The 26752-nt window shown below is 51.5% G+C and overlaps 11 protein-coding genes across 11 annotated transcripts; 5 read left to right on the top strand and 6 right to left on the bottom strand.

Moving 5' to 3' along the window:
- Positions 1–1858: 1858 nt before the first annotated feature.
- CORC01_01749 (high-affinity methionine permease) lies at positions 1859–4096 on the top strand (the record flags this gene model as incomplete). The annotated part of the gene is made up of 7 exons (XM_022613403.1): positions 1859–2135; positions 2203–2442; positions 2513–2684; positions 2746–3204; positions 3273–3409; positions 3485–3737; positions 3850–4096. 7 exons carry the CDS (start codon positions 1859–1861, stop codon positions 4094–4096), a joined length of 1785 nt encoding a protein of 594 aa, XP_022480129.1.
- Positions 4097–5020: 924 nt separating this feature from the next.
- On the bottom strand, positions 5021–6634 carry CORC01_01748 (transferase; the record flags this gene model as incomplete). The annotated part of the gene is made up of 1 exon (XM_022613402.1): positions 5021–6634. One exon carries the CDS (start codon positions 6632–6634, stop codon positions 5021–5023), a length of 1614 nt encoding a protein of 537 aa, XP_022480128.1.
- Positions 6635–7443: 809 nt separating this feature from the next.
- Positions 7444–10085, bottom strand: CORC01_01747 (glucan endo-1,3-alpha-glucosidase agn1; the record flags this gene model as incomplete). The annotated part of the gene is made up of 4 exons (XM_022613401.1): positions 7444–7458; positions 7542–7703; positions 7995–9932; positions 10005–10085. 4 exons carry the CDS (start codon positions 10083–10085, stop codon positions 7444–7446), a joined length of 2196 nt encoding a protein of 731 aa, XP_022480127.1.
- Positions 10086–11314: 1229 nt separating this feature from the next.
- CORC01_01746 (uncharacterized protein) lies at positions 11315–12220 on the bottom strand (the record flags this gene model as incomplete). Its single annotated transcript, XM_022613400.1, has 3 exons — positions 11315–11687; positions 11753–11873; positions 11935–12220. 3 exons carry the CDS (start codon positions 12218–12220, stop codon positions 11315–11317), a joined length of 780 nt encoding a protein of 259 aa, XP_022480126.1.
- A 1061-nt stretch (positions 12221–13281) lies between these two features.
- Positions 13282–14379, top strand: CORC01_01745 (uncharacterized protein; the record flags this gene model as incomplete). Its single annotated transcript, XM_022613399.1, has 1 exon — positions 13282–14379. The coding sequence occupies one exon, from the start codon at positions 13282–13284 to the stop codon at positions 14377–14379; it is 1098 nt and encodes a 365-aa protein (XP_022480125.1).
- Positions 14380–14642: 263 nt separating this feature from the next.
- On the top strand, positions 14643–15521 carry CORC01_01744 (uncharacterized protein; the record flags this gene model as incomplete). Its single annotated transcript, XM_022613398.1, has 1 exon — positions 14643–15521. The coding sequence occupies one exon, from the start codon at positions 14643–14645 to the stop codon at positions 15519–15521; it is 879 nt and encodes a 292-aa protein (XP_022480124.1).
- Positions 15522–17933: 2412 nt separating this feature from the next.
- CORC01_01743 (uncharacterized protein) lies at positions 17934–18494 on the top strand (the record flags this gene model as incomplete). Its single annotated transcript, XM_022613397.1, has 1 exon — positions 17934–18494. The coding sequence occupies one exon, from the start codon at positions 17934–17936 to the stop codon at positions 18492–18494; it is 561 nt and encodes a 186-aa protein (XP_022480123.1).
- Positions 18495–18763: 269 nt separating this feature from the next.
- CORC01_01742 (acetyltransferase) lies at positions 18764–19321 on the bottom strand (the record flags this gene model as incomplete). The annotated part of the gene is made up of 1 exon (XM_022613396.1): positions 18764–19321. The coding sequence occupies one exon, from the start codon at positions 19319–19321 to the stop codon at positions 18764–18766; it is 558 nt and encodes a 185-aa protein (XP_022480122.1).
- Positions 19322–20189: 868 nt separating this feature from the next.
- CORC01_01741 (major facilitator superfamily transporter) lies at positions 20190–22085 on the bottom strand (the record flags this gene model as incomplete). The annotated part of the gene is made up of 5 exons (XM_022613395.1): positions 20190–20386; positions 20449–20875; positions 21028–21286; positions 21381–21583; positions 21702–22085. 5 exons carry the CDS (start codon positions 22083–22085, stop codon positions 20190–20192), a joined length of 1470 nt encoding a protein of 489 aa, XP_022480121.1.
- Positions 22086–23303: 1218 nt separating this feature from the next.
- On the bottom strand, positions 23304–25016 carry CORC01_01740 (amidase; the record flags this gene model as incomplete). Its single annotated transcript, XM_022613394.1, has 3 exons — positions 23304–24515; positions 24569–24792; positions 24848–25016. 3 exons carry the CDS (start codon positions 25014–25016, stop codon positions 23304–23306), a joined length of 1605 nt encoding a protein of 534 aa, XP_022480120.1.
- Positions 25017–25634: 618 nt separating this feature from the next.
- CORC01_01739 (chitin deacetylase 1) lies at positions 25635–26731 on the top strand (the record flags this gene model as incomplete). The annotated part of the gene is made up of 3 exons (XM_022613393.1): positions 25635–25680; positions 25736–25811; positions 25861–26731. 3 exons carry the CDS (start codon positions 25635–25637, stop codon positions 26729–26731), a joined length of 993 nt encoding a protein of 330 aa, XP_022480119.1.
- Positions 26732–26752: the final 21 nt, after the last annotated feature.

Raw genomic sequence — 26752 nt, 5'->3', positions numbered from 1 at the left:
AAATCAACAACAATTTTTCGAGAAGCTACTCTCGGGCAGCATGCTTTCTTAAGGCCCTATCAACTTCTCGCGTCCGTCGCTCCGATCAGCCTGGTGTTGTGAAATCAACCTCAAATTGGACCCCGCTGGCCGGGCTTATATCTCGCATGTCTGGGTCAGTGGACCATGCAAGACCGTCCTCCATCCGTTCAACTTTATACATAGTACAGTCTAGACCGATCAATTAAACTATGCTCTCCTCGTATTCTTGGCGGCGTTAATGTAAGGTGGCCAAGGCGTTGCCCGGGGGTGTGTCGATGGCGCTATCACGCGGCCCGATGTCGACATGAACCTCCCCCCCAAGCCTACGAGGGAAACCGAAACTCCACGCGGCTTTCCCTTGCTAGGAAGGTGATTAACACTCCAAAGGGGGTGCCCAAGGAAAACAACCCCCTTGGCTCTCCAATATCGATGGCGTTTTGATAGCTGCCGCCTGCCGCCTGCCGTAGCCGCTGCCGTCGGCTTCCCGTCGCACACACACACAAATTGTGAACACTTGCACGGGGTGGTGTCTCGCGCGGTCCGGTGCGTTTTCGCCACGCTGCCGAGCCTTTCCTTTGACGCAACGAAATTATGGTTGCTGTTTGGTGGGATGGACCATGATTTGGTGAAGCCCATGTTTTCGAGTGGCGTCTTATTCTTGGCCGATCTTGGGAGATGATATATCAACGCGGTTCGAGTCAGCCAAGTCTTTGCTCACGCAATGATGTCCTTGAATTCAACTCTTGGCCTCCCATCTTGGGGGTCATGATCCGACCAAAGGGGAATTGGGTTAGCGGATGGATTCGTACTTTGATACTCCAAGCCAGAATCAAAGTTTCTTGTATCGACTATATTGATTGCATTTCGGCGCGTGGCGGAAGTCAAAAATGCATTCACTGCATCACTGGGGCCAGGGCCTGTTTCCATCTCAATATCGCGAAAACTTTGGATACTGGAACTGCAATGGGAGCCACGTGGTCGCTTCAAAGAAACGTCTTTCTGGGCATTTACCGATTTTGTGGGATTTAATTCCAGCTAACGAATGTACATATCACGCACCCGAAGAGCATATCGTCAAGGTCCAACGCGGAGTTGGTGGTACCGAATGTCGTCATTTGCCCTCGGTGTTACTCCATCGCGACCCCTACCAACAATACCCATTAAAACAGTGGACACGCCGCGCGGGGGTGGATTCGGCGCGGGTGAAAGCAGCTTGGGACGGGGAACTCGTCCGTCCCCATCAACTTCCCCATTGCTGTTGGGACGTTACAATCGCCATATGCGGGTGTAACTTGTAAGGTCTGGTGAGACGGGGGTGGTGGTGGTGGCAACGGTGGTGCCAGCTCTATGTTAGCTCTAGCCCAGCCGCCCAAGTCGGCCTGACCGGCCGGACGCCCGAGTTTCGAGGGGTCCCTCTCATTGCGTGCTTCTGTGCCTCTGAAGTTTTTCCATTGCCAAGGTGACAAACATCAACTTGTCAGGATAGCTTAAGCATGGATGAGGAGTTTTAGGCCAAGAGATATCGATTGTGTGATTGGGAACCCCCGTAGTATTGACGGCGAACATGAGTCGGGGAGCGCTGGATGGCTGGTATCACTGCAGACAGGCGTGGGAAAGATATCTGTACGGATAAATATATGTATATATATATATATGGACGCGCTACTGACGCGTTCATGTAGCATTTCTGAAGATTCGTCACCGCTTTGGCCCTTTCAAACACACCGGGCCCTCCTCTTACCTGTGCCACCTGTGGCCGTGCCCGTCATACCGGTAGACGATCAGCCCTTGCATTTGCAGAAAAAGAATCGAACGCTACTGGGCAAGGTAATCGACAATGGTCTTTTCGAGGCTCTTCCCGAGCGAGAAGTCGGGTGGCGCCGACTCGACCGTCCGCGTCGACCCCGAGGCCAGCGACTCTGAGCCTTCCATCATTCACGATGGCAACCTCGCGTATACTAGAGCCAAGGGAGGCAACGGCTCCAAGCCCTCGTACCAGGAGGCTGTCGGTGCCCCCGTCGAATCCGACTCGCCGTTGGGATACCACGTCAATTGGATAGCCGTCATCTTCCTCAACGTCAACATGATGATCGGAACTGGTGTCTTTTCTACTCGTACGTCAGCCCGGGGGGGACCCTTTCCGTGATTGTCACCTAGGTGCTGACTTTTACCGTGGCCTAGCTGCTAGTATCCTCAACAGAACTGGCTCCATCGGCCTCGCCTTGATCTACTGGGTGATTGGATTCCTCATGGCCTCGGCTGGGTTCAGCGTCTATCTCGAATTGGCCAGCTACTTCCCCAATCGAAGTGGTTCGGAAGTCGTCTACTTGGAACAGCAGTATCCCCGCCCGAAGCACTTCTTCCCCGTTGCTTTTGCGGTCCAGTCTGTGATTCTGTCGTTCAGCAGTAGTAATGCGGTCGGTGAGTACTTAGTCATCATATGGAGCACATTCAACGTGGAGTCGCGAGGCAATCACTGACAGCGTGCCAGTTCTGTCTCGATACCTGTGGAGAATGGCCGATATCACGCCGTCAGAGTGGCAGATGCGAGCCGTCGCGATTGCGGCTTACACCCTCGCCGTTATCTGCGTCCTGGCACACAACAGATACTCCCTCTGGCTCGTCAACTTCATCGGCGTCCTCAAGCTTCTCACCCTCGTCTTGTTAGTACCGTACAACAACCAAATTGGAAAGTCTTTATAGAACTAACTCTGCGTCCCGCAGCATCTCCATCGCAGGCCTCGTAGTCCTTGGTGGCAACATCAAGCACATCCCTGACCCAAAAGCCAACTTCCGCAACGCTTTTGAGGGCACCACGAGCAACGGAAATGACCTGTCCAACGCCCTCGTCAGCATCATCTTCTCGTACGCGGGTTACTACAATGCCTTCAACATGACCAACGAGATCAAGAACCCGATCCCCACGCTCAAGAAGAACGGCATCGTCTCGCTGCTGACGGTCGCCATCCTCTACATCCTCTGCAACATTGCCTACTTTGCCGCCGTGCCAAAGTCCGAGTTTAAGGGGGCCAGCGAGATTGCGGCCTCCGTCTTCTTCTCCAAGCTCTTTGGCGGGAGTAAGGCCGCGGCCAATGTGCTCAACTTTTTGGTCTTGTTGAGTGCCTTTGGAAACTTGTTGGCTGTGCTGATTGGATCTTCTCGCATGATTCGTGAGATTGGCCGGTTCGTATTATCATTCAGTCAACCTGGTCCTCGCTGAGTGTGTTTGCTAATTTGGTTTGGATTTCCAGACAAGGTGTTCTCCCATTCACCAACTTTTGGGTCTCTACCAAGCCCTTTGGAACCCCCTTGGGTCCGTACTTGTTGAAGTGGATAATGACCTTCATCATGATTGTTGCGCCGCCTGCTGGCGACGCATTCGCTTTCGGTACGGCCCCAATCGCCGGGATTTGCGGAATCCCATACTACTTTAATGAATTTGTCTCCTAATTTCCCATCCTAGTCGTCGATCTGGGCAGCTATCCCACCGCGATATTCAATTTCGCCATGACCTTTGGCGTCTTTGTCCTCAGACGCCGTCGCCAGCGCTCCGGCATCAGCCGCTCAGAGTTCCGCGCCTGGGACTTTGTCGTCATCTTCTTCCTCGCCGTCCAGGTGTTTGTGCTGGCGATGCCGTGGTGGCCGCCAAAGGGCGGTCCGTACGCAGGAGACGTCAGCTTCTGGTACGCGACGTACTGCGTCGTGGGTATCGGGATGTGAGTACACACCCCTCTCTACCTCTGGCTCTTTTGCGATTTCATCGAGTCCAACTATGGATACAAAAAGGGGAAAAAATAAGATTTTGCTGACCTGTTTCCTTTTCACCAGCATCATTCTCTGTATTTTGTACTACGTCTTTTGGATGTATCTGCTCCCTCGCTGGATGGGATACGAGATCCGCACGGAGATTGTCGAAGTCGATACAAATGGTGCCAACACGCATCGTCTGGTACGCGTGCCCAAGGCAGACCTCGCTGCATGGGACGACGTGCACGACGAGGCTGGCAACTTGAGGCGACGACATGTTACTACCGAGCTTGATTCCGGCAATTCCAACGAAAAGGGCGCGTTTTGATCTGCCGAGTTTGTGGGGTCTCTGCAGCAAGCAATCTAATTGTTGTCTTGGGATATTTCAGATGTTTGGCTGGCCTATGGATAGAAGGTCTTTCTATCTAGGTTTGTTTAGTATCTGCCCAATAGAGATAGTTGTGATACCACCTCGGTAGCGATCTGTACTTGCCTTGGTGGTGGAGTGTTAGTACTTGTCAATTTGCAAAGTCATTTAGGCGAGCACCTCCTATTTCAAGACTGTCCCCTCAACCGAATATGCTTTGATTTCACACAGAGGTACCGTAGGCTGAGTTACCAATCATAGCGTCGAAGTTATCAAATGAGTTCACCAGGTTAGCCAATCACCTGATTGCGAATCCGAATTGATATCAATTGTATCAGCATGATCTCTCTGTTTTTTCTTGCTGTACTGAGCTCGTGCATACATCACCTCTTGGCTGGCTTCTGGTCATCAAGATGCTTCCATATACTTAGTAGGACGCTGACTCTCAAGCCCGAAGTGTGGAAACGGCTAGTCATATTGCGGGTGGAGTCTGGAGATGGCTCAGCCCTCAATGATCCACGCACAACTCACGACTCAATCTCTTGCGTCTTGGTCGCTCAATGGACTCACCTACAATCACACACTTCTAATAGCCTGCCCGGCTAGCTCAATCGGTAGAGCGTGAGACTCTTAATCTCAAGGTTGTGGGTTCGACCCGTAAGTCCATGTAACTCCAACAAACATACCGATCGCTTCGTCTAACACCACCCAGCCACGTCGGGCTCAATTCCCGTCCGCGATTGAATCGTATTACATCTTTTTTTTTAATTCTTCTTTTCTTTGTTCCATTGATATCTGAAGCTTTTTTGCACTACACCGGCGGTGAAAGTCTCCTCCTATCAAGTCTCTGTACACCATTTAACGAAATCCTCCAAAAGTCCAATCCTAGCTTGCATATTGACGGAGTGAATTGTCCTGCAACAACTGGCTCATGGCACCTCGTTGCATACAAATACTGACATCAAAGTCACCCGTGTCGGCGACGTCCATGATCTGAACCAAGCCATCAATCTTTGGCATTACGCCCTGAACATACCGGGCCAACTCGTTCGCACCAAGGAAGTCAAGTTCGTAGGTCTTGGCCCGCACCCAGGATGTCACGAGGGTGTGGTGAGTCCCCAAGAAGCCTTGCCATATGCGTTGAGGGCTGAGCTCATGTGCGGCGTCGTGGATGTAAGCTGCCACCGCATCTGGCGTGAACCGAGACATCATCTGCCGGACTGCGCCGGCAATCGGTCCAAGCTGGAATGAACTAGCTTCGCTGGCGGTCTTCTCGACGTATCCAATGAGGAGAGGAGACCCAACAAAGGCTTCGGGCAGGGGTGGATCGACACGTTGTCGAAGGCCTAAGGTGATGTTTAGATATGCGCTTTCGTGTTTCCCTTCATGGCCGCGTGCGCGGTTCAATAGAGTCCAGACGTGAGCCAAGACGGCATCAAGTCTGGAAACTCGGAGCGATTTAATCTCCTCTGGCAAACTCGCTTGCGCAGCCTCCTTCATCCGCGTCAACTCGGCTGCTGTGAATCGTATTTGAACGTGGTCGACTGGTGCGCCCATGTCCCAAGTTGGCCAGGGCGGGTATGTTGACGGGCTTAGTTCTGTCGTATCAAAGTCTTCGGGCGGCGGCATGGTGGCTAGTGAAGCTGGTCTGACACCTTGAGGATATCCTGGTGCGTCTTCAGCCCACCAGTTGAATCGGTGCATCGGTAGCGCGCGAGCCTTTGCAACTGTTTCTCTATCCGCGGAGGTTCCGGGTGTGACGCCCGCAACTCGATCAAGTCGGGCGGGATCAATGACTGGTTTGAATAGTCCCAGATCAGCGGATGCAGAAACATTCCCCAGGAGTATCTTTGACCGTGTTGCCCACGAGTACATAAAGTTCATCAAACAGACAGCATCTGCAAGCGGATGCGAGATCATTGCGCTGATGCCGAAGCCTCCGCACTTGAAAGATGTCAATTGAACGGCCATGGCGGGCAACCCCTCGATGGCATTCAGAGACATCAGTGCAATATTGGTTTTTGGTAGGAACTCGCTTTGCTGGAAATTGAAGGCGTTCCATTCTTTCAACGTCGTCGCCCTCTCGCTTCGACTGGGAACTATTTCGCTGAGCCTCGCGTCGTGAGTGGCGATGGAGAGCTCAACCCCGGGATCTTTGGTAGAGCCGTGTACCACAACTAGCCGCCCAAGGTGTCGCGGAACTGCGTCGTCTTTGACCTGCTCTGGTGTAGCCCACTGGAGTTGGCCTGCAAAATGCGGGTAGTCGCCCAGGGTTTGACTGAGTGCATGACTGAGTGTCTCGAAAAATTCAGCGTGGAAAAGCTGTGATGTTGTTGGCTTGTCGTAGAGCCATATTGCAGCGGTGGGCGTGAAACGGGCCACCGTCGAATCGAGTATCGAGAGTTTGGAGATGATGGGCTCAGTAGATGGTGATTGAGGGAATATTCTGCGGGTTGTGTCGACCCTGCAACGTTTCCCAGTGCTGGTGCTCGTTGCCATCACTCAATGTCGTTTTGTTAGAGCCAGCCGTAACGGTCTTTGGCAAATTCAGATGTCTGCTTGTCGCCCTGAAAAGAAGCAACTGGGCGTACAGATATGTACCTTCGACAAAGATGGTGCATGTTTATTACCCGCACATATAAGACGCTAGAGCCGTGGGACGACATGGGTACCCGATCGAGGTTCGGTATGATTCATTCTGTGTCATGCTCGAATTCCACTAGTCCATCACTCGTTGATTGGGTGGTGAATATAATTTGGCGCGTGAGAGGGCCCCAACCCCTGCTGAACCCACTGCAACATGACCAACAGATGTTTGCCCTGACCTGCTTGCAACACTGACCCTTCTAGAGGATTAGTATTTGCTCTTCGCCGCTAAGTCAGGTAGGTTCTAGTTGTACTGTACTCTTCTTATAAGATTTCATCCACTATAAACTTTCTTTTCTTATATTCTTCGTTCATTTGATTGTCCAACAAAGCTTCCATTTGCAAAGGCAAAGCGCGCCTACTTTAATCAGTCATCGGACTCTGTCTGCCTCCATATATAGTGCAGATGCAGGAGAAAAAAAATTACTTAAATCCTGCTTTGAACAGATTAATCACTGTAAAATCGATCTTGGTGAAACTAAGGTACAGAGAGGTAGTAGTGACCGATGGAGTGGGAGGTTGGTCCTACACTTCATGAAATCTCAGAGTAATGTTAACTTAATACACATATTGTACCTGAAAGTCCTCAAATGTCCTATTACTCAATCCAGCCGGGGTCAACACGGAACTTAACGCAGTTATTCTCAACATTTCCTCCATACTTAAAGCTCGTCCCGCTACAATCGCAACTGTCAATAGGGACGAGGGTGTACTTCCGGCACTCTGACTTGTTCACTGGCCATGCACAGCTAGCCTTTACCTCGACTGAAACTAATACCTGGAATGGAATGATCGCAGTATAATTGAGGGGCATCTCGATGAACGAGCCGGGTCCCAAGCTCTTCTTCCCGTAATGGTCCTCTAGCCACTGGCAGAACGTCTCCGACGCGTCATCCAAGGCGTCACGACCGACCACCATGCCCTTATTGTAGCAATGTTTTTCGTTCTTGGACGCGTCAGGCAAGTCGAGGGGCGGGTTGCTTCCTCCGCTGCCGCCATCGCCTTCGTTGTCACCTCCGCCGCTACCGTCACTGCCACCACCAATGACACAGACGATATCCTCGTCGTTACCATCGTCGTCGTCTCCATCTTGTGGCTCATAGGCATTCTCGTCGTCGCCGTCATCATTTACGGGAGGAGGGCATCCCAGAGCAGCGAAGGCACAGCGGTCAACCACAGGACCTGGCGGCCCGGTGATGACAGGGATAGGAACGGGATACAGGAAAGGTGGCGGAGGCGGTGGCGTCGGACCCGGTGGAGGGGGGACCGGTTCTGTCGGCTTGGCAGTCCTCGGTGTTCCGTTCTCAGTGTAGGTAATTGGCTTCCAAGATTTGGTGGAACTGATGATCGGCGTGATGGTGGACTGAGACTTGACAACGACGGTAGAGAGCTCGTACTCGCTGACTGTCACTGGCGGAAACGTCGTTGTCTTTCCGTCTATGGTAATGATCGGGTATTCAATCGTGGTAGTCGGAAGCTTCGTCCAGGGAGGTAGGACGAGCGTGCAGGGCGGTTGGCAAGTCACTTGGGGGTGCTCCTCATCCCAGATCGAGGGGTCGATCCAGATGAGCCCGTCGTTGCTGGAATCATCATCGTCCTCATCCTCTGATTCGGGAGGGTCGACGGGGATAACACACTTCCCTATCAGACTTTCGTCTGCATAGCAATATGGAGCAGGGCAGAATCCGTGGTCGCAGGTGAAGCTGCAAAGACCCAGGTAGTCGCAGGTCATGCCTGGACCGGGATAACCCTTTAGACTGACGGGATCCTCGGAGAACTTCGCGCCCACTCCCAGCCAGCTACACGTGCAGGGACCCGGTGGACAGTAGTTGTGCATGCAGGTGTAGGTACAGAGGAGGTTATGAGAGTCCTTGGCCCAGCCCTTCTGGCACTGGAGCTCAGAAACCTTCTTGGTCGGCGTTGTAGGACTGACGGATTTGGAGCTGCTTCCCACCCAGGCGTTCCAGTTCTGGATGCCGTCGGGGCAGCTGCCGGTGATTGACGCGCCGCTGACAACTAGCTCGGAGTTCCCGTTGTCGAGCAGCTCGACCTTGACCACTCCGGTCCTCCCGTTGAATGGCACCGCCGCGTGAAAGACGCCGATGCCGTTAGGCGGGATGAAATTCCACGAATTCAACGATTGCTTGCCTCCGATGGTGACCGACAGCTGACGGGTCTTGGTCAGGAGCGCGGAGACAAAAACCATATCTTGGGCCAACTCGGTAGCGGGCATCTCCAGCTGCAGTTGGGCCGCAGTGTTGCCGACAGTGCCACCGGCGGCGCAGGCAGAGCCTGGAGTCCGTCTGTACCAAGCCACAACTCCTTCCTGGGTGATAGTCGCGATGTCGTTCTTGTACATGTCGATGAAGTATGGGAGGAAAAGCCTCCAACCGTCGTGGGGCATATCCTTAACGTAGTTGAAAGGTGCATTGCCAACTTCGAACGCGACGTAGGCATTGTCGTTCAGTGGCCCAATGTAGTGGGACTCCCCAAAGTCATTCCACGAGATAATCTGGACGTAAAGGGGCTGCATGACGAAGACGTTTGTCCAACGGTCGTACCACAGGTTATCACCCCGCCAGAGCCAGTTCTTGTTATAGCCGGGAAGGTTCGTGTAGAACCACGGGCTAACAGGCATCATGTACGGCTTTCCAGCAAGAAACTCAACGTATGACGAGTCGATAACCGTGTCCATGGAGTTCGGTCCCTCGGGCCAGGCCGCCCAGCTGAACAGGCCATCAGCCACACCGGGACGCAGGGCTTTCTTCGCGCCGAGGGAAGACCAGGACGGCATAAAGAAGCAGTTGGTCTGCTCCTTAATCAGGTGCCAGTCATCCGCCGCCTTGGGGCCTTCAAAGTTAGACACAAGCGGCTTTGAGCCCTCGTGAAGGAAGTAAGATGCCTGTGACGAGTACTTTTGTATAAGTGCGATTACATCATCCTGAGGCCAGCTGCCGTTACCGGCGTAGTCGAAAGAAAAGAAGAGCTTGAAACCACGGCTATTAGCCGCGGAGAAAACCTTAGGGATGGACAGGCCGTTAGTCTTTTCGCCATAGGCGAAGTTGAGCGCGAAGCCGTCAATGTGGGCCTCTTGCGCCAAAGAGACTTCCCTGCTGAAGTCTGCTTCTGTGTAGTGCTCCGTGTTGCCGACCTGTCAATCGTCAGTCTCTGTTTCGAGGCCACTCGCAGCTGATTTCGGATCTGTGCTTTGGTCTCGTCTTACCATAAAATGAGCAAACACAGCTTTGGCGTCCACCGACGTCAGCCAGACACAGGCGACGAGGAGCGAAAGAAGAAGCTTCATGGCGTTTTCTCCCCGTATGATTTGACACAGGGGCTCGAACTCATGGACAGTGCAATACAAAAGATAGGAACCAAGGACCGATTTAAACTAGAACACCAACTGAGTACTTTTGTCCTGAATCACGGCATGTCCCCGCCTGATTCTAATTGACATACCAATATCCACTGATTTCCACCCCTCGGCAGCACGCGGTCGGGAGGTGATAGTCTCAAAAGTCCCTTTCAGAGATGTGTTCCGTTGGGTCACCATACCTTGATCTAGTTAGCCAACCAACCAAAGAAATGGCTTCGCTCCGAGCCGATCCTTTGGCCGAAGCTCTTCAATGAATTACAGGCATATGAAAAGGGCCTCCACTTAGCACCAACACGAGATCTGAGACTGTTACTCCGTGGGCCGTCATTTTGGAACGGCCGTTCTAGCTCCTGACCGTAAGGTATAGGCAAGCTTACTGGGACTTCTTTCAGCAGTCACGTCAGAAATCGCACCACTTTGAAGACTACCTAGTACCTACTCAGTGTTTTGGTTCCAAATCTGATTCGCAGCAGGTATCGTCTCGTTGGACGTGGATCAGTTCCGGGATCAAGTACCAAAATGTAAATGGCATCAAGAGACTCCAAGAGCTCCGGGTCCACAACAGATGTCTGGCAACCATGGATCATCCACGTCAGCAACCGCGTAAGCACCTTTGTCAGACTCTGGAAGAATCCGATGGCAGTATGAGGGAAATTATCCACGAAACGTCTTTGCTGCTTGCCGTCAAAGTCAAGCAGAGTGTTGTCAACTGCCAAATGGAGACCAGGACTTTCTCGTTGGCGCTAAGCAATCTGACCCTGGGTTGGGATCCATGCGGCGGGGCAGCTAAGCTTATCTCGTTTAACCTTTGGAACTAAGAGTTTGGGGCCGGAGCCTGCGGTGCCTTTGCTAACTAACCCTGAGCGGTCTCTGACCCAAGACCCCTGACAACGTTTATTACATTTCCACTCACCCACTCAACAACGACTCCCCAAAGTCCCACAATCTACCTGACATACCTGCGGCGCAGTAGAATTCTTAACATGTCCAGACAACCAACGGGCCCTATCGGCCCTATGCGACAATACCGAGCAGAGGAAGGTGTCAGGCGCATCAACGTCCCATCAAGAACATTGCCCGAACCGAGGTTGGCTAGGTGAAAAATCCCCGAGGTTAGCCAAAGTCTAGCTATCTCTTGCACACCAATCAGACAAGACTCACCAACCCTGGCCACAGGCCCCCTCGTCACTCCCGCAGACGCCGTGGGCGCCGCAGCAGTTCCCAAAGAGGACGTCGCACGTGTAGCCGCCGGAACCGCCGCAGGTTCCGTCAGGCGTGTTGCCCTTCTGCCAGGGGACCACGGTTACCCCGGGCATTTTCGGGATTTCGACGATGTTGATTGTGCAGTTACCGGACGCGCAGACGTCGGTACCGCAGAAGTCCAAACCGTCTCCGCAGAGGCCCTTGGTGTTGCAGCAGGAGGAGGAAGAAGAGCTCGTAACAGCTTCAGTACTACTAATGCTTCCTGCACTGTCTGTAATACACTGGGTGGAAAAGCGCAGGTCGCAAATTGGGGTGGTGCAGTCTTCGCTAATAAGACGAGAGTGGAGTCCCTTATCAGTCGCGGACTATCTCCGAGAGAGAACGTTTCTCACCTGGAGCTGCTGCAGCGACCGGTCTGGATATTGCAGCATGGCGCGACGGTGTCTGAGCAGGTATGGTTGCCGTGAGCGATACCACATAGGCCGTCGTCTGAGGCCTGCGTGGCCTGGATCCCTGAATTTGCACCATGAGCATGCCAACGACGAGAAGAAGAAGGCTATGGAGAGAGACTCACAGCCCTTGACACAGTACTTGGTGTTGGGCTGGATGTTGGAGCAGGCGCTATCGATCTCAGGGTTCAGAGACAAGAACGTATCAGTGTCAATGCCATAAATGGCCGCGTACATCGCGCACGAGGCAGCGCTGATATCGGCAGAAGTCTCCGTCTCGTAACGACATGTGATGTCCCCCTGAGCGCTTCGTTTCCAGGTAATGGGCTGGCAGTCGTCTGCAACAGCGTAATAGGGTATAAGGGCCAGTGCCGGGAGGAGGAATGCTTTCAGCGTCGAGGAGTAATGCATGTTGTTGGCGTTATAAGTCATGGAATGCGTGAAGTTATTCGGCTACTGCTTGTTAACTCAAGGGAACAGAAGAAGCGAGGATATCTCAGCTTTAAGTCAAGATAGGAGCCATTTGGATCACTAATCTGTATCTTCCAGTAGTCTGCAAGTCCTTTTAGCCAAAAGTGGAAGCACCAAATGGTGAGAAAAGGAATGGAGGTAGACGAGATTGACGATGAGACGAATACAAGCGCCCCGCTACCGGTTCTACGAATCGGTCCATACTCTAGACTCCCTGCTGCAAGACGACATTCGTGAATTGGACGAGAGATGTTGGGACATCCATGCTGCGCGCCCATGCTGTCCAGGCTGGTCGGCATAACCCGTCTCGTCTGACTCAAGACGGCACGGCCATGCTGATTTTAGGTAGTTCCCGGGGTTGGGGCATACTGCATAACCTTGGCTGTTGGTTCTGTCTTTCGGCTATGTTATATGTGGAGTTCATTAGCGTGAGCCAAAGAGTGCAAAGGTTCGTTTGGTTCCCGTTGGTTCTGTCGGTTGGTACGACATTAGACATACGATGTTTAGACGTACGATCACCTTCCATCTTATTCACACATGGCCAACGGCCAGAAGTGCCTCATCGCGTTAGACAGGCCAGGGACAGCAGAAGAGGCAAATACAGGAACACGAAATGAACCATGGGCCTCTTTTCTGTCACATTGTTGGCAGTATCTACAGACTGATTTTTTGCATATTTGCTTTCGTTCATCCGAAAGAAGCTATTCGCCCGACTAGGAAGCTGGCATGGGGATGAGTTCAAGTTGAGGAAGCTGTCATGTTTGGCCCATGGATCAAACCTCATACGTCCTCGTCCTGGCAACTCTTATATAAGTCTTCATGAACAAATTGTTATCATGTTCTCCGAGGCTCAGCCGCTCATCAAGCATCCCTAGCTTCGAAGGCATCGCTTGCCTGTCCACTCTTTTTGCGGCCATTACCTTCCACGTCCAGTTATAATTAGAAGATCATCTCTTAGAAGTTCGCCTGCTTCGCCCCTCATACTGCAAAAGCATTGCGCCATGTTCTCACAGGCCATAATCTTCTTCCTTGCAGCCGCATGTTTCCTCGCGCCAGCCGAAGCCCAATTCAACCAGAAATGGACGTGGCACGCCAGTACTAACGGCAATCCAACCCCCAAGTGGCGACCACTCAACTCCGGTGCGTGGCTGGACGTCGTCGGGTTCGGCACCAAGGCGGTCTGGCTGGACTATAACTGTTACTGGATGCCCGCCATCTGCCAGAACGCACGCAACTACTTCAACACGCCGGCGGGCCAAGACCGCAACTGGCCCACTGCCTTCACCTATGACTTTGAGAAGACACGCTCCGATGAAGAGACCAAAGGTCGGCGGTCCTACGCTTGCCCGAGCAGCAAGACCTCCTCCGACAAATCCAAGCAGTGGAAGTTCTTCCACTCGTGCCCCGAAAAAGACCAGCCGATTCCCATGCGCTCCAAGCTCACCGCTCGCCAGGGTGAGTGGCACCACACGGAGCTTGAATATCCCCTCGTTCCAGGCGAACAGATCATTAAGAGCTATCAGCCGGCTGACGGCAGCGCGGCTGTTCCCTCAGGACTGAGGTACAGCTGCGACGAGTTCCCACCCGCATCTTGGGTCGAGGGCGGCTCAGGCATCAACGGCGGCGGCGACGTAGCGCTCACGCGGTGCGCGCCCATTGGCGAGTGCATGGGCGTAGCCGGCGAGCAGAACTGGCAGGGCCTCATCCACAATCAGCTGCGCATGAGCATCCTCAAGATCAACCGGCTTCCGAAGGAGAAGACCGACACGGCGAAGGATGTGAGGGCGAGCAAGGCGGGTCTGTTCTTCCTGCGGCTGTCCAACGGTGGCTTCTCGGAGCCCGCTGCACGCGTGCTCATCAATGACGGCGGCGTCGAGAGGGTGGACAAGAAGATCACGCCACGGCCCGGGCGGAGGCGCCGCTCGGCGGCGAATATGGATTTTGGCATTTTTGAGTTCATGAACTGGGCCAACAACGTCACCGTGGAGGAACTGCTATCTGGCAACGACACCCAGTCTACCGAATTCCAGCTGCTCAACGGGACCATGCAGACGGTGGTGCGGAAACGGGTGCAGCAGTTGGCTGTGAATGTCCAGTAGAAATATGTGCATAGATCTAAGAGTGGGGTCAATAGTCGACATCCATGGACACATCCAGTTCCAGCCCAAGCAATAACCATCTAATTAATTGTGATTGCTACGCCGCTATGAACGATCTGTGGGTATGGTATGGCAAGGTGTATAAATACTCGCCAATTGCCGCCCCTCCCTCTTCGACATCCACCTCAACAATCCTTTCCTCCCCTTTTTAAAGGAATGGTTAAAACTTTCGTTTGTATTTCAGAACCGTCGCAAGGCTTGTAATGTCTCCCACAAAAGAGGACCGTTTCGATGTCGTCTACTCGCCAATAGACATCACCGAACGTACGGTGATCCCCCGGTCCAAAGAGCTGTCCGAAAACTTCTGGAGCAAATTTCAGTCCGCTGCCTTCGACTGCCCTGAAGCCCTGCTCCTAGTCTGGCCAATCTTCGGACCCCTTAACGAGATTACCGTCCTCGATAGCACAGCTGTAGGCGAGGCGTTCAAAAACCGGCAACCTTTCGTCACCGAGAATCCGGACGGTTCTAAGACATTCCACCCTATAGCCTCGCTACCAGCCACCTACCCCCTTCTTTCCCACATCACGTTATCCGTCGGTATTTTTGACGACTTCCGTGATGTTACCGGAAGGATGACGGAGCTGCATGAATTCGATTGGGCTGAGGTCGAAGAGGCTAAGCGCGCGGGCGTTACTAAGTTCTACTGCCACGACGAGAAGTGCAAGCCTCAGCCCTACCTATACATGACTCAGGAACCGGACCTATCTATTGAGGCTCAGGAGAAGCCCTATGTCACCATCGGCGAGGCCGTGTGTGCCATTCACGAGTGGCTTCTAACCTTGCAAGAGGAGATCCTCATCGCCGAGACAGCGCTCTGGGATGGCGATAATTGGGGCTGCCAAGCGCCAATGCTGCCGAGGGATACGAAATTCTGGGTGTCTGGTCTCTGGGGAACAGATGTCATTCGTCAGGGCGGCGTTGGGTCTGGGGAACAGATGCCGTGGGACCCTGAGATGGGGGAGGGGTACCCGGCCACGGAGGAGGAGTGGGAGGAGCGTTTGGAGATGGCGAGGAAGAGGCGAGAGGCTTTACGCGCCAGAGGCGACGGTGGCCATGAGCCTGGGATGATAAATGTCGATTAGGTTGTATGTCTATCTACTCTATTTCTATCTTATTTTTTCTTTGGTTAGTTTTATTCCAGGGGAGATGGCAAGCTGGAGATATTACTGCAATTGTACACGTCTATCATAGGACAGTTTCAACGCTATTTTGCACGTTCGGCAACAGTAAACCTTAGAGATTATTTTGACACTCTTCCCACGTACGTATAGAGATTTTGTCTCATGTAGACAAGAAATCTAAGCCCTTGTACTGATGTGGGCCGTGGCTTTTAATTTTCGAGTTCATATATCTTTGTTGCTTACATAGGTTTGCAATACCTACCTAGGTTTGCAATACCTAGGTTTGTCATTGGTGCCTGTAGGTACGTGAAGCTCAGTAATGGGCAAATTCAAAACACAAGTAAATAGGTTTAATATGTAGTTATCGTCGTTAACCGAAAAAGCTTAAAGCCGGGTTTAATTTGGAAACAAGAGTCGAAGGACGTTTTGAGGTCCATGTGGTTCTCGCGAACGAGACTATACGCAACGTAGCACAGCAGAGCAAGAGCCGATCATATTTCTGGACGTTATGGCGGTTATTCTCTGCTAATAGGATTAGAGATAACTAGAGGCGTGATTAGGAGCACAATAGGAAGAGACGATGTGCTGTAAAGTGATTGGCCTCGGCTTGCGGTCCTTCATTCCACGCATTCTTTGGGAAGTCTGCGGCAAAGTCTAAGTCCTTGCGCCATGGATTTGATTTCAATAACAACCATGACTACCGCATGTCTACCCTCAATCTCGCTGTAGATAAGAAGCCCCAAGCCCCTTGAACTTTCGCTGGCGCTCCTTGACTTTCCATCGTCCGCCATTTGACGCCGGCTTCTCCTTCATCCCAGATCAAGACACATTCTGATCGACTCGACCGGCTCTTTTTATCTAAAAACCTTCGCTGCACGCGGGGGATAAAGCTTTACTTGCAGCTGTCGAACATCTGATAGTCAAATGGCCCATTCAACAATCCAATCGGCAGGAAAAGAACCTCGGCAGAACATTTTGCTACCTTTTTGAAATTCTTTGGGCCACCACTATTTCATCACTTCTACTGGCAAAATACTATAGAGACCAGCTGGAACGTTCTTTTTACACCTGAGACTTCAACACAAGTAGTGGCCAAAAGCCTGGAAGACTCGTGATCCTGGTGGCTCGTTGGGGAGTGGTCGTGCAACCGTTACATTGGTTATAAGGCACTATCAAAACTAGTTAAAAGAATAAGCATATCAAAGGCTAGCTAAATATAGTTGCGCCTTAATGGAAGGCTCAAAATGATGAATTATATTAATATTGTTTATCTCCTTCTTCAAAAAAAGTTATGCTTTTATCTATTCTCATATCGATAATTTCTTTATTACCCCTTGAAGCCTCTTCTATCAAGACGTACAAGATGGCTCTTAACATCCCTCAATCAGTCATATAGGTCAAGTACCGCCCCTTTCCAACATAAGAAAAATAAATCTTCCTATTAATAGGATAAGTTTTGTTTACGATTTGCGGAATTTCAATTTTCTTAAAAAAGCTGTGTTTGGTTTTAGGGACGTTTATGGCATGAGTCGTAAAGTCTTCTTCGTAGATTATAATTCTGTTACTCTACTCTCCGTATCCTCCCATACTACGAGACGATCCGCTAAAGCCCTAGAAGGGCACCGGTAAACTTCAGCAATAAGTTTGTGAAATTACCATTAATTTCACAAATAGGTTCCATGAGTCATGCCGACTTTTCTAAAGAACATGAACTCGCAATATACGGTGGGCGCCTGAGGGCAGAATGTCGTCGACATGTATTCTTAATCTCGTTTCCGTTATTTATTATAAGGACGATTCCCGTGGAAGGAAGGGAACTTTTGTCTTCCGGATGATCCGGTGTCTGACCAAGTTCAAAGGCTTGTGTTCTTTATAGGAATGCGTTCTTACGATCTCCGAGATTAGGTTTGTGTGTTCATCTGGCATTTCTTGGTTTAGGGGCTCGGACCTTGCTGCCAGGAACAATCATACCCCTGACGAACTATATTACCTTAATCAAAAGAAAGTTTTGTTCGGAGGTGCCGTTCAAAATTTCATGCGGAGGCTGCTTAGATAATCCCGACTCTGATAAGCATAAGTACCTGTATTGGCATCCATTTTCTTGGCAGGCTAGTAGAAACCATTGTACGGCACCTCCGTAGTATCTAGAAACTCAGCCGTACTGGAGCACCCGACGGTTCCGGACTAAGTAAGGCCAAGCAACTGATCTTGGCCAACTCGGCCATGGGATGAATATAAAGGCTCAATATCTGTCCCGTGGTGGCATGTGCGTCCATTCAAGCACAGTCAACAACACCATTCACTACTCACCGCTCAAAGCATACCTACAACCCTGCACTCGACCCTGCTTTCTTCTTGACGAAACTCGCAAGAATGAAGTTCTCCCTTCTTCCTCTTGCGCTATTCGTCGCCGCTGCCCAGGCCAATTTGGTCTTCGGCGGGCTTGCTCTGTTTGCGTTTACTATAGAGATTCGTGAGGCTGCGAAAGTCGTTGCGACCCTTGATGTCTCCGTCGAGGCAGCCCTCACTGGCGACGCGGCCGCTGAGACCGCCCTGATCGAGGGCACCATCACTAACGCCCACACCGACGTCAACCGCGTGGGCGTGGGCGAGGCACCCGTCTTCCTCGAGAGCGATGCAAATCTATCCGGGTTCGGCCGCGTCGCGACCTCTGGTCCTGGCTTCGCCCAGGGAGCCTTCAACTACAGCCCGCCCCACCCCCTCGGCGTTGGACCGGACCGCCGCTCTACTGCAAACCCACATATCTCTTTCAACTTTGGCGCCCGCACCAATGCCTTTCTTGACGGACGAACTACCAGGATCACATTTAGCAACCCCTCCATCAATAACCTCCGTATCACCAACCCTGGCGGAAAACGCACCAAAATCCGTCTCCGGGGCCAGATCATCACTCGCATTCTTCGGCTTACCTAAGCTGCCAAGTAGAGGATGGGGTTTTCTGTAAAAAGGAAAAGGTTCTGCCAGCGGGCTGGCTGCCTATTATTAGTCTATTAATATAATCCATAGAAATGGCCCTTGCAGCCTATCTGACTCATGGGTCGAGTTGTAGTTCCAATCCGACACTTTAAATGAAACCCAGTAGTATGGCTAGGGGCAGACGCCTCAGGCTGTGCTACAGCTGCTCCGATTCTTCCGTTACATTTCAGGCACTCAGCCTGTGTTGGGTCCGTCAAGCGGCTCAATTAAAGCTTCTTCATCATAATATTATCAGTTTGAATCACCGAACCAACTGCAAAGTCGTGGGTTCCGCATTCTTTGTACCCCCACTTCTCGTATGCCTTTTGCGCTCGAAGGTTCTCCTCCCAGACGCCCAACCAGATGTGCCTGAACCCTTGCTCTCTAGCAATGTTTTCTAAGTGGTCTGCCAAGAGCTTTGCAGCTCCGCTGCCTTGTGCCTTGGGATACATGTATATCCTTTGCAGTTCCACGGTGCCGTCCAGATGTGTGATGCATGGGTCCGAAGAGCCTCGCGTGAGCATGGCAAAGCCGAGGAGGTCCCCGGTTGGATCAACTGCGACAATTGTGTCTTTGTTGGGGTCGCTGAGGTCTTTTTGGATAGCTTCTAGGCTGTAAGCCTCATCTAGGAATGTTTTGAGTTCGTGTGGCTCTACGGAGTGGCCAAATGTGAGGGAGAAGACATGGGCGCCAAGTTCAGAGATCGCTTTGGTATCGTTGAGAGAGGCTGGCCTGAGGGTGGCCGCTGGACGAGCGCGGTTTTGGGAATCCTGTGACCCTGTCATAGTTGATGGAGTTGAGGATGAAAAGAATCTGAAGTGAATCGAGTTGTTGTGTAGCGTGCTGAGGCGCGTATGTGCGGCGCGATTGGTGCTCCAACACGATGTTAGATCTGTTAGGATGCCCGGGTTGAGTCTCATGCAACTTAGAGGCCTGGCCTCAATTCCCTTTTGTACTTGTCTCAAGAATCGCAGGCCTGACGTCATCTTCACTTGATCCTAGGCGAATGTCTTCAAAATCGATGGTTTTGAAAGACACGTCGCTGGAACTCTAAATTCCCACTCGCAGGGCGCGGTGAGCCGCGTCGGGTTGAGTCTTTGAGCGGCTGTAAAAGGAAAAGCGTCGCCCTGACTACAGCGCCCTTGATGTCAAAGCTTATCATACGGGAGCAAGCTCATTGGTTACAGCTGGTCAAGGTCCACATTTGGCCTGCGCCCTTGACTCGACACCAGTGTCCCCAAGTGACAAAGCGCTGTCAAAATTTCACTAGAATTATTGCAATTCGGTCAGATCCAGAGAGCCAACGACTTATTGTACCGGAGATATCTTGACTATGGCCCGTGCCAGATCTGCGATAAGTCTTTGTCTGTGTTTCTGTATTGCACAGCGAGAATTGAAACCGCTTACTGCGGGAAACGGATTTTCAAATTCCCAACGTCGAAACATTAATCCTCACATCACCTCGGCAATCCACGTACTCACGAATTTGAGAATGGCAACGGGAGCAGTACGTTGCGAGCTATTCAGGTCTTGAGATCGTGAAGCAATACGAATGAAGTCTACAAACTACGGGAAAAATTGCTCGGTATATCGGTGAAACAGAAACAGAGGACTTAGCTTGATTAAGTTGTCCTCCTTCAACTTTCCATACCTTCAGACGCGTTCTGACTTTTCTTCCGCCTTCTTCTGTCTCGTACCAAAGATGACAATACCACACACAGCAGCACTCGAAACCGCAACGAAGAGAGCACTCACAGTGGAGAACCAACCCACACCAATGCCCTGAATGCCGGGAAGCACTACCGCCGTGCCGATGGCCGCAAAAGTGTATCTGATGAAGTAGTTGCCAGCTGAGTAGACAATGTCAGCGACCGCATCAACAGGGAGGCGAAGGAAATATCTGTGTGCTTACCCATGACTTCGGCTGCCCTCTCTCTAAAAACATCTAGACAGTAACTGTTAAGACAAGGGAAGCAGACCATCTGTGCGACACCCTGCAAAAACATGCAGATCACGGGGAGAGGGATTCCACCCTTGGCCTTGTCGATTGCCCATCCATAGATGATGGTGGTAGCTGGTATGGCAACGCCCAGAGCAATAAAAGCACTTCGCAGGCGATCTTCGGGGATACGCCTCCCTCTCTTCGCAATCCACTTCTTCACGGTCCAGTCGGCATATCGGCCGCCAAAAAAAGTACCGACGAGGTATCCCGCTCCGGGTGCCAGGAAGAAAAATCCCGATTGCAGAGGCGAAGTCAGGTGGAATCTTGGGTTGATAACGTAACGAACTGGCGTCAAAAGAACCTGCATGTTCCATAAGACTGACGACGCGGCGACACCCTGAGTATATAGTCAGCTGATGATGCATAATGGTGAAGGGCCTTACCGCCGTAGCTAAGGACACATCCACTAGGACTGCCGTTGGTTTACCGTCATCGGTCGGGCGAACACCTAAAAGGTTCGTTGGTAATGAAAGGGTGAGGGAGACTCACCACAATGAGGATCTTAGGATATCGGAACAGACTAATGACCCTGAATGGATTGGCCCACTCCCATATCTGACCGCATTTTTCCTTGACCGTCAATCCCTCCAGCTCCTCGGACCACTTCCCATGACTCGTTTCTGGAAGGAAAGCGACTGCCAAAACCATTGCAGCGCCACCGAGAGCGCCCTGGAACCAGAAAAGAGATTCCCAGCTGGAGTATGTGACAATGACGCCTCCAATGAAGGGGCCAAGAGCAGGTCCAATGCTGTTTGAGATTCTATCAGCCATGAACCTTCGGAATGAATCACAAAGTCGTGATGGGTAGGGGAGTTTCTGAGCATAACAATGTCGAGACTCACAGGGTGCCGCCAAGAAACCATCCCAATGCCGTGCCACGTTCAGTCGGGCGATATATATCACTAAGACAGGCAGATCCAACGATGAGGAATGATGTTCCGGCGAAAGCAGTGATTGACCGGAAGATGAAGAAAGCTGGCAGGTTGGGGGATACCGCTGTCGCTAATGAGAACGCGCAGAACAACACTGTAGATATGACGAAAATCTAGGACGTTTAGTTCAAATGCAAGTCGAGAAGGCAACCCAAGTTGGCTGATTAAGAGCTGACTGTGACTACTAGTATGATACATGATGCTGGGATGTACAAAGGTGGCTGTGCTTACCCATTTTCTCCCGTAGACTTGACTTAACGGACCCCAGAATAAAACGCCAATCCCCATCATTAACAGGAATAGGGCATTGGTGAAGTTGATGACAGTCCCAGTTGTGTTGAACGCCGTCGCCACCTCCGGCAGGGCTGACAGCACGAGCAGTGATGCCAGGTTGATGCCAAGGCCACCAAATGACACAATGGCGGTGATGAGCCTCTTGCGACCGGGTGTAAAGCGGTCGTAGACTGTCTCATCTTCACGGTACGAGTACGGTCGGCTGGGCGTTTGAGCAATGATGTTGACGCCCTTCTCGGCGTTGGATGTTCTCAAGGCCAGCAGGTCCGGAGGCAACTCGTCCTTCCTCGTGGGCACCTCTGACAGTGTGTGTTCAGACATGATGATGATGATGCTGATGATGACGACGACTCAGACATAGAATAGAGATAGCAGTGGTGCATGAGCTGTATTGACAACCTGAAATTCAACTAGATAGTTGATGAGAGCGAACAGTTGGCAGGAGAAAGCGACAGGGATTGCCAAGAAAATGTGTCCACCGAAACGAGAATAACCAATCCTGAATTTTTATCGTTCTTTGAGAAGGGGGCAAAGCTTTGTATATAAACCATCAAGAGCGTACCAAAAGGGTGTCAGAAAATTCTCTACCGCATACCCACCTCGGGCTCATATTCCGAGGTCGGGCACTGGACTATCACCTCCGAAACACCTCCAAAGACATCATCCATGGCCTTTGTAAAAAAAGCCACCGACACCAACAAAATGTTTCATTGGACCCCTGGTCTTTGGACTTGTGTGCGAGCGGAGCGTCTCCGCAGCGGGGAAAATCTGCAACTTTTGCGACTGTCACCTCCACTTCGGGTTGGAATCAGGCTTTGATATTGGACAAGGGCCGCCCTCGGGAGTTCCACTGACGTTGCGATTGTCTTATCTAGCATCTCAATTGCCAACATCCGGGATGCAGAGCCTGAGTCTGGGTGGAAATCTGGCCGGGGCCGGGGCGTGGGGGGCTCACCAGGCACTTTGGCTTCTTCAACCCCTCTCTTTTCCGCGCCGGTCTAGCGGCGCTCGGCAAGAAGGCCGAAGTCTCAAGCCCCGAGGTCGGCCGGGATCGAGGCCTCCAAGGGCCGGACTCGGGTCCGTCTACAAACGGAGCGTCACATAACGTAATGCCGCGAGAACCTCTTACACCATATGTCCCTGAGACTAAGGGCGGCCGGTCCGATGATTCGCTGTTGCAATTCTCATTGTGACACTGTTGCTTCGTGTTTGCGCCCGCTGGACGCATAGTTCGGTGGCAGCTCCGAGTTTCGGAGCAATAAGACCCGAGCTGAGTCAATCGCTCATTAGGTTTTCTATTTTTCTTTATTCCCGGGCACTTGACAAAATAGGCAAAAGCAGCTGTGTCTATTAGCTGCACTGTCCTGGCTAACGTGTTGCCGATGATATGATACCTTACTAGAGTGTGACGGCAATTCTTCCGTAGGCTTCTCACGACAGCTTCACAGGCGGTCTTTCGACCCAGTATTGACTAGATGTACACGTACAAGGCCTGGAATCATCTAATTGCTACTTTCCCTGTTGTATGGCATCATTTCATCATCTTGTTTTCCAGTCGTATTCTAGGCTCCAAGCATACGCGACCCGGTAAACATCCTCTTCATGCCACCATTTGCCAATAACCTGCATGCTCACGGGCAACTTTGTTCCCGAACCTTTCAGAGACCCCTCTTCTATCGGAAGCATGCCAATGGGCATAGCTAGAACCGGGTGGCCTGATTGGTTGAATGGCGCGGTGTTTGCAGTGAGCCCGACCTGTTTTCCAATCTTCTCCAACGGCGATGCATCGTATGGAGTGTGGGAGTTGGCAACGTAGGGTAGGTTTGGCGTGATCAAAACGTCAAACCTCTGCAGCGCGTTGTCGTAGTCATCTCGTAACTTTCTACTGAGATTCGTTGCCTTGCCGAGCAACCCTGGAAACGCCGCCTGTGCGTAGACCCCATTGAGGTAGATATTCTTGGACGAGACGTAGGCGTTGTCCCATTGCTCCTGTGTGAGGGTCTGGAATTTTTCCGTCAGGTCAATCATAATGTGGCCCCTTCTGCCGAAGGCGAGGTTTCTCTTCGCCAGGTAACCTCCGCTCTTGCTGATGGCAGTCCAAACAGCTGCCCCCTTTGAATGAAACGGAACCGAGACTTCTTCCACGGTGGCTCCAAGATTGCGAAGGCCCTCAATCGCAGCCTCAACGCAAGCTTTGACGCGAGGTTCCACGGACGGTTGATTCATACCTTCAACCAGAATACCGACCTTGACCCCTGACAGATCTTTTGGGTTTGCGAGTTTAATCAAATTGTCATAATACTTGGGAACGCTGCCTTGGCTCGGTGCTGCAAATGATCTGTCGTCGATGTTGTCGTTTCCAGCAATGACTTGAAGCATCAATGCATTGTCGAGTAATGTTCGTGTCATGGGCCCGACATGATCGTTGGTTGGCTCATTTGAGCCGCAGGCAGTGTAGGGAACAAGTCCAAATGTCGGCTTTAGGCCGTACAGTCCACACCATCCGGCGGGGACACGGATCGAACCGCCTTGATCAGCGCCGAGAGCCATATCTACGTCTCCGTTGGCAACTAACGCTCCTGAGCCACTTGAGCTGCCGCCACTGCTGTAGCCCTTTGCATAGGGATTATGAACATGCCCGGTAGAGGAGGAGCTGCTTGTGGCAGAATGACACATGTTCTCGCATACGGACTTCCCGGCGATGATTGCACCGGCCTCTAGAAGTCTTGTAACACACGTTGCATCGGTGTTCTGACAAGATTAGCGTGGTGACTAAAGGCAGTAATTCAGTATTTTCGACGTACTGGAACATAATCCTTTACAAAGTCGGTTCCTAAAAGCATGGGGACGCCCTTGACCGCTATGTTGTCTTTGATGGCTATCGTTTTGCCTGCGAGTAAGCCCCCGCTTTTGGTCTTGTCCTCAACCCGGCATCTCCAAGCCCAAGCACCCAAAGGGTTTTCCGTGGCATCTGGAAATCGTACTTCCTTTCTTGGAAATCTCTCTTCATCTACGAGAGGCACGTAGTCTGGAATTTGGATTGTTAGGGTATTTTCCACGAAGACCATCAGTCACGAGCTTACCGGGGAGTGAAATGAGACCCACAACAGACTCGTGGAACACGGCTAGAAGCCTTTGGTATTCATCTTTCTCCTCTGGTTTGATCGAAACACCAAGTTCGCGTAAGGTATCATCCAAGACCTGCGCGGTCACTGGGTTCGCCTTCTCTACATCCAGTGAGAAGACAGACATATTGTCAATGCGAGAGGACCAAGAAAGACAAGAGATAGGGTGGACAATGAGATGAAATTTAGATGGACGTCGTCGTTTGCTCCTTGCTGCTTATCTAATAATTCGTCAAAGTTAGGATGATCGAGCCCGGTTTTTATCGCATGTAAATGGTGCATGCATAGATAAGTAAGCCCTCGACATTGGGACCATTGACTAAAATATCTATCGCTATCAGCATTAATTGTCAACTTTGGTCTTAGCGTCTTCGGGCGTCCGAAACCAATAAAGATGCGATCGGAGAGAACGAACCGGCGACACATTGCAGCTTGGTCATTACCCAGCCACCATCACCTTATCTCAAGAAGGATCTCCCCACCATCAGGATTACCCCGCTTGATATCTAGGATATCGCGATAACGTCCGATAGGCCTACCTAGGCGAACTCATCTTAAGACTCAAGCCGGATAGCAATGTCGTGAGCTGGTGGTAACTCTTGAATATACCCTTGAAGATCCTTCTTTCATCAACTACTCTTATCCCAGGGTGTACATGTACAGGCTAAATCCAGTACAATCGGTTGTTTTCTTCGATCACTGAAGTCCATCATCAACACATCGAGTTTGCTCCGCTCTTTTCAAAATGGTTCATGTCGAAGAAAGCTTGCAAATACCTCGAGATTTTGAGGGTATGGTTTTTGTTATTCCTGGCATACTTGCAAAAACTAATAAGATATACTTCAGGGTTTGGCGAAGAAGGCTTCGACCCGAAATGGCCAAATGGTGCTCGGATCGCGGTTTCATTCGTTCTCAACTATGAGTCAGTTACGCCACCGAGATACTGCTGCTGTTACTAATACCAAGTTCAGGGAAGGCGGAGAGCGAAGCATGCTAGACGGAGATCCTTTCTCGGAACCTTACTTGTGGGAGAAAGGCGCATCAGGAGGCTACAAAGAAGGCGCCAGGTACCTGAACGCTGAACAAGACTTCGAGTATGGAAGTCGCTCAGCCTCTTGGCGCCTCATTCGCCTCTTCAAAGAGTTTGGATGGAGCTTTACTACTTACGCCGTAGCGTACGCCCTCAAACGCAACCCGACCTTTGCAAAGGCGCTGGTCCGAGATGGTCACGAGATTGCTTGTCATGGACTCAGATGGCTAGACATCTGGAACTACTCGCTTGAAGAGGACAAGGAGTACATCAAGCAGAACATTTTGATGCTGAAGGAAGTATCGGGCGAAATGCCTGTCGGCGCTTACTTTGGCCGCGGCACACCCAACACCCCTTCATTGTTCCCAGAAGTTTGGAAGAGCCTTGGAGGAGAGTTTCTTTGGTCCTCAGAATGTTATAACGACGATGTTCCTTACTGGCTCGATTTGCCATGGGAGAAGGACTTGCCAGAGGAGAAGCGGGAAGGCATGCTCCTCATCCCGTACAACTACGATTGCAACGACGGGAAATTCCACATGTCGCCTGGTTTTGGCAGCTCCGTTGCGGAAACATATGAGCAATATTTGAAGAATACCTTTGATTGCTTGTACAGGGAGGGCGGAAAGTTGATGAACATCCCCTTGCATACACGCATTATCGGCAAACCAGGTAGATCGGAGGCTTTGAGGAAGTTCATGAAGTACGTTGCGGAGAAGGAAGGCGTCTGGGTCACAACGAGACGGGACATCGCCAAACACATGAGAGCCAACTTTCCATACAAGCCCAACGGGGAGTGGACGAAGGGTGTATGAGGCAAATATCGCGGGACAATG

The sequence above is a fragment of the Colletotrichum orchidophilum genome (assembly GCF_001831195.1).
Source record: "Colletotrichum orchidophilum strain IMI 309357 chromosome Unknown Scaffold_9.1, whole genome shotgun sequence".
NCBI lineage: Eukaryota > Fungi > Ascomycota > Sordariomycetes > Glomerellales > Glomerellaceae > Colletotrichum > Colletotrichum orchidophilum.
The sequence above is the reverse complement of the archived record's forward strand: the minus strand, read 5'-3'. Positions and strand labels throughout refer to the sequence as shown.